The sequence below is a fragment of the Morone saxatilis genome, unplaced genomic scaffold, assembly GCF_004916995.1.
Source record: "Morone saxatilis isolate NCDOM2014 unplaced genomic scaffold, NCSU_SB_2.0 Contig18, whole genome shotgun sequence".
Lineage (NCBI taxonomy): Eukaryota > Metazoa > Chordata > Actinopteri > Moronidae > Morone > Morone saxatilis.
The window spans coordinates 25402962-25409740 of NW_023339740.1; the positions used below are offsets into that span (position 1 = coordinate 25402962).

At 37.6% G+C, this 6779-nt stretch overlaps 1 protein-coding gene across 1 annotated transcript; it reads left to right on the forward strand.

Moving 5' to 3' along the window:
* Positions 1-477: 477 nt before the first annotated feature.
* On the forward strand, positions 478-6411 carry dctd (dCMP deaminase; the record flags this gene model as incomplete). The annotated part of the gene is given in 4 exon segments (XM_035662835.1): positions 478-613; positions 2207-2323; positions 3308-3404; positions 5240-6411. Coding segments are annotated over 4 exon segments (435 nt in total), but the record flags the coding sequence as incomplete, so codon positions are not given.
* Positions 6412-6779: the final 368 nt, after the last annotated feature.

Here is a 6779-nt window from a genome sequence, read left to right on the forward strand (position 1 = left end):
CAGGATTCCTGCATATACCCTGTACTTGCCCCACATCATGTGTAACTCATATACAAATGATACTGCACAAGATATATGCCACATTTAATTTTTGTGCAAAAATCTTAAACCAAACAAAAAATACATTTGGCATTATACCATGTTCATGTGGTATAATTCCTATATTAATGAATTATTATTATTTTAAATAATTTGTTATGCAGAATAATCTGCTCAAAATTCATCCAAACAACTTGCTTTACACAAACTTGCTGCATTGTTATATTGTTTTCACTGTTTGGGTTAATTGTCTGTATTGTTATGCATTTAATATAATATAAAATATCCATAAAATATGCAGTTTAGTTACTCAATTTAGTTAGTTACTCAAGGATAGAAAAGGGATGAAAAATGTAAAAGGTTGGGTACCACTGTTGCACTGGATTGTTTGATATCTTTTCAGATTTACAGCTGTGGAACTCCTCTCCCTCTCTGCAGGTGGGGGCATGTATAGTGAACCAGGAGAATAAGATAGTTGGCATTGGATACAATGGTATGCCCAATGGCTGTGATGATGACCTGCTACCCTGGTCCCGTTCTGCAGATGACCGGCTTGACACTAAATACCCTTATGGTGGGAATGCCCACACACTTCTATTCGCTTTCTGTCTGATTCCAGGAAAAAATATGATTGCAAACAGTTCTTTAACTTTAGTACTTTTCATCCACCACAGCACAAAACTACATAGTATTCAAATTATATTGTGGGGCAGAATTTCTGGACTGAACATAACCCAGTTTTGAAGGCATTTGTGTGTGCAGGAAAGACTGTAGTTCATTAATGGTTCCCACTATGCTGCTGAGTGCCAACCTTTGGCCTGTAGAGGGTGGTAGAGTATAGATGATGAAGATATCTCACTCAACCTTTCTCCATTGATGAAATTGCTGTCAGTGACAGTGCACAATAACATGCACATGATGCTACCACTGTGTTAGCTCAGAGTGATGCCCTGTGGGAAGGAAGTGTTCTTGTGTGTATCAAAGTTTACAAGTTATATATAAGTCACATAATGCTCAATATTATAAAATTTTCATCATACAAAAGTGCAAATTGTTTGCGTGTGTGAGTAGTAGACATAAATGGGTTATTTTAAGAGTAATTGTGGTCCCAAGGGGGGCCAAACCAAGGAAGTTTCATACCAAACCAAATGTTCTGTACAGAATAGTCTGGGACAAATACTGTACTGTTACACCCAATGGAAATGTTATTCAGTGCTGAAGACTACAAGTTTGAATGGAAAAATTAATTATCAGAGTTAAAAAGAAGTCCAATTAATTTTTTATTTTATTTGTATAGCACCATCATAACATGAAGTTCTATCTCAGTACAACTTTCAAATAGAGCAGGTCCTAAGACCGAAATCCTTATAACATTTACAGAAACCCAACAGACCACCATGAGCAAGCACTTGGACTGTGCTAAAGTGAGCTTGCCAGATGTCTGTAACTTACTCTTCTCAGTTTGAGGCTAGCATCTTGAGGCTGTTAGCTGCTACTATCATAACAGTTGTGCTTCTCCAAAATACAATGAAAAATGTCCACCTGAACTGTCAGCACATAGGATACATTGTGGGTAATGTAGGTGCCAGATTTTGAATATAAAAGACAATATCTCTACTCTGCTTGTTCTTGTTACTTTTGATCCTTTAAACTGTCCATCGTGGATCAGACAGTGTTATACAGCAGTGCAGTACTAAATCGGTGGAGTAGGGCTGCGTATTAGCAAAAATCTGGCGATACATATATTGTCTGATGATGGCACTAGGTATAGTGTATCAGCAAGTCCATGGAAATCTGGCCAATCTCAAAGCATTGAAAAATGCATTAAAAAAAAACGTAAGAGCAACATCTCTTTGCAGAAGCACAATTATTTTGGGTAATCTGCAGATAATCAGTCACTGTGGACAATTTTTATTGGGACTTTTTTCAACTAAATATAAACAATACAAAAACTGGTTCGATGTTTATGATGAGTTTAAGAGAGAATTAAGTGTTTTTCACTAGTGTCATAAAAACACCCTATCCTAGGAAACAGATTCTTGTATTTCATATCTGCTTGTCCCTAAAGGTTTGTTTATGGCCAATATTCTTTTATATGTTTTTGGTACAGCCTAATTAAACCTTAAGTAACCTAACTTGCAATGTCTCTCAACACTGTGTCCCACAGTGTGCCATGCAGAGCTGAATGCCATTATGAACAAGAACAGTGCTGATGTGAAAGGCTGCACCATGTATGTGACTTTGTTCCCCTGCAACGAGTGTGCCAAGCTCATCATCCAGGCAGGTGTGTTGACCACCCACATACACACACACTGCTTGTTGTCTCTTTTTTATTTTTGTTAAAATTTGAAATACTACTGAAATATGCACTGGTACATTTATATGAATGTACAGTTTTTACATGAATAAAATAGGAATAATTACTTTAGCTGACTAGTATTTCTGGTGCCAACTAGGGAGAATAGCATTATTTAATTGACTGGTCGAGTTATTTTGCACATCCCTACCCCAGACTCATCTGTGCTCTTTATTGATGCAAAATAACCAATATATTGATATCCTGCTGCAATTGACAGTTGTCTTTTAAAGTATTTAACAATGTATTCTGATTATTTGTTTACTTTCTATTCCTTCAATAATATTATATAAGATTTATTGTCCTAAAATTAGCGGAAAAATGTCTTGTCCCAGTAGGAGAATACAACCGGAGAACCTCTCTGTGTGGAGGCAAAAGCTTTCATTATTAGGCTCTTTGCATCACACTGTATGTGTGTTGTGTGTATGTAGATATTCAAGTGCAGGTTATTATAGCACTGTTATATGGTAATGTTTTGAATGAAGCCTTGAACCCTAAATGCTTTATTTAAACTTCATTTCACCATCTCTTGTCTAAATCCCCACTGTCTGAAATGTTCATTTTACTTTACTGTAAAACGTGTTGGTCAGAGTGAACAGCATACTTCTAAGTTTGCTATTCTTGGATCCTCTGGGGAGCATGAATATCTACAGAAAATCTACTCAGCACTCACATGAAATGTTTGCTAAGAGCCAAACAATTGAATGGACAGACATATGTATCCATACTAGGGAGACAAAAACAGCAGTTAAATCATCTCCTTCTTTTTCATATCTTTTTCATCTCTTCCTGCTATCAACTGCCATTCATTTCCCTAAGTAAGAACCCCATCTCTAATAAGACTAATAATGGTCTTTATTCTGCACTTCTGCCTTCTGCATCCCTATATTACCCCTCCCTCACTCGGTCCAGGTATTAGGGATGTGGTCTATCTTTCTGATAAGTACCATGACAGTGCGGAGATGGTAGCTTCCAGAAGGCTGCTCAGCATGGCAGGCATACAAGTCAGGTGAGTAACTGCTTTTCTCTGGCACACAGGAAAAAACAGAAATAGTGTTGCTTTCTTGCCTTAAAGTGAAATTTCACCTCTGTTATCTTGTGATGGGTTAATTTCTATTAACCTGTTTTGTTGCACCAAGGTTTTTCCAACTTCCACCCTCTCCACCACTCAATTATACTTTGCTTCATTTTCCAGAATGCTTTTCAACATGCCTATGAGAATGTGCTTGTACATTTTGTTCATTTAGGTCAACAGTGGTATGGTGGAATATGACACCTTACATTAAAAATGTAGTCCATTTAAAACAGAGTTATCATTGATGTTTCAGATGGCTGGAAATGTTTTTGTACTTCTATAGTAACTTAACTGAAAATGATTTGATCAATATTGGATTTTAAAGCGAAAAAAATCACTGATTACCTATATGGCAGCAATATAGTGGATTTTGAGCTGGTTAGTAAATGGACATTTTCTATGTGGATTGTGTAGTGATATGACTATGCAGAGGTATTCTGAAGGCTGCATTCTTAAACAAATATGAAAAAATTTGCATATACAATACATTGTCTACAACCTATTCTAGTTGGCACTGCTGAGAGCTGTTGCTTCTCCCTTACTCTGTGCTGCCTTCCACAGTGTGTTATATACAAACGATATCTCTACTATAGGTCAATATCAACTTATATATCAGTCTAAGTCATCCACATTTGTCCAGTTGTCCACAACAATGGGCAATAACAAGGCAATAAGGTTACACCTGAGAGGAGCAGATGATATAGCACTAGAGCTAGTCAGATCAGTGGTAAGTGAGAGCTGTGACACAACCCTGCTTGATTCCTGTCCTGATTTTGAAAAGGATTTCTATCTGATCCACTACAGTGAACAGCAGCAGTCATGACATGCAGGAGGATGGGGGTGATGACAAATTTTTTGAGGGCAGCCCACAGTGCTGTAAGGCGTGCCAAAGGCTTTATGGTTGATAGTGTTAAAGGTGAGATCTGCTCAGATCTCTAAAGCTGAGAACTGGTTCCCAGTGTGTTTACTGCAGTTGTTTGTCTCTGAAAGCGTCAGTCATGTCTGACAAGTCGAAAACCACAAATACACAGGGAAACGTGGAGGCGTGGTGGAAGCGATCTAAAGGCGAAGGAAAGAAGCGACCTTTAAGACCTTTAGAACAAACCAGAGGGCTGATTTTATAAAGTGCAGATCTTTGCATGGTAGAGCTAAAGAGCTAAATATGCTGGTCAGTGTATTACAGGGCAGTACCAGTATTTGATATTGTGCTAATATATTTATACCTTGGTTTTCCTCAAATTAGCTGATTAACTCACTCCACATAGAACAGTTAACCTTTATATATATTTTTATATTTTATAACATTTATTTTAACCTCCAAAATAGCACTTTTCAGTCATTCCCACCTAGATTTAGTTTGGCCTTCAGCCAGGATATTCTGAAAGGATATCTATTTTAGCATGGTGGATATTTTACCAGCGGAGACCAGTTAAAACAACAGTTTTGTTTTTTGATAGATTGACATCATTAACAAGCTTCCTCCAAAACTAAAACCAAATCCTCCACCAAAACCAAAATGTGTGTCGTTTCTTGTGCAACTTTATAAAACATTCTGCTGACAGAGTCAACAGAGCAGACACAAATGTACACGTATATTATGTGGAGAGAGGAGCAGAAAGAGGTGGACAAGGCGAGCTGTTGTGTGTGTGTGTGACGAGGTGTAGGTGACAATGGAAAGGCGACTTTCTTCCTCGTCCTTGTTTTTATTTGGTGTACCTGTTTTTCCTGTTCTTATGTGCATGTTGTTTTTTTCCTCTGGGTTTTGGCAGGCAGTTCAAGCCCAAGAGGACTCAGATTGTCATTGATTTTAATTCCATTAACCACCCTGGAATGCTTAACAGCGCGACCAAGTGAAAACGCAAACGACTCACCTTGGGGACCTGCTGAATGAGGCGGGGAAGCAGAGGATGACTGACATATTTAAAGGGACTTTGATGCCTCTTTTCTCTGTCTTCTTGCCCCCTGCTTTGTCCAAAGGAAAACTCAAGGATACCTTGACTTTGGCATCTTTTGATATTTTGATTAACCAGATATTCAAGATACTTTAATTTGATGCTTCACCCTTTGTGGCTGACTCTGGTGGAGAGTCTTTAAATGGAGCTTTCACATTTTTTTCTTTTAAAACTACCTTTGGGTTTAGGAATTCACAAGTACACTGAACACACTTTCTTGAGTGTTTGATTTTCTTTTGTGTTCCATCAGATCTTCTCATGGTTTTCATTCCAGGTGAAAACCTGAAATATTTATTTTTCCTCCTTCAAACAAGGTTTCAGACTAATACAGATGCACCTTAATATTCAGTTCATTTGACCTTTCACATTCACAGTGGAAGCTGCCCAGTAAATCAGTGAATACTGGGGGCTGCTCCGTGTCACTGTTGGCCCTTGAGCATCCGTGTTAGCAGTTTGGTTTTCAGGGGATACAAGCTGTGTGAACATTAATATTTAATGAAAACATTGTAAAGAATGGCTAGCCTTTCTAATCATCCAACCACAATACAAAGTTGCCTTATTTTTACACATATATGTTACTGTGTGCATATGGGATTTTTAATATATTCCCTGTAGGGCATATATAGCCTTAGTTTTAAAAATCATTTTAGCATTGTGTTCTGAGAAGTGCTGCTGTCTTCAGAACGTTTCTGTCGAATGTGAGGGTTAGGATTTTTAGTTATGTGCCAGCAGATTCTTTTCTAATTATTATTCAAAACAGTTTTTATTTTAGATTTCCTTCGTTTTACTAAATGGCTTTTAAAAACATACTCATTTATCACAGTCTTCCAAGAGTACCTGCCATTAAGTTGAAAACAGTATTTATACTTTTGCTGCTGTACTGTCTAATATGCTGTTACAGTGAAACAATATAAACGCTAGACGTATATTCATAATTTACTGTTTGTACATGTGTGATTTCCAATAAATGACTGGAAACCACTTCTCAATTCTGTCTTCATCATCTGTAATTTTTACTTCAACCATATCAGCTGTCAGTGCAGTTGGAACCAATAAAACTGTGGGACCACATGAGCTAGTGTCCACTGTGTTCTTTATTCTTGAAAATGTTTTAAAGGTAAATGGACCTGTACTTGTATAGCGCTCTTCTAGTCTTCCGACCACTCAAAGCGCTGTTACACTGACATCAGATCAAGAAAGAAGTGCCCAGAATGAAGAAAAGTTTTGCCCCGTGTGAATCTTGATGAGAAAGTTGGTTAAGGAGGACAGTAAAAAGGGTTTCCTTTATGTATTTTTCAAACACTTGGCCGTAATCTTTTATTACGTGTTTTGCAGCGTTTTGCCGTTTGCGGCCGTT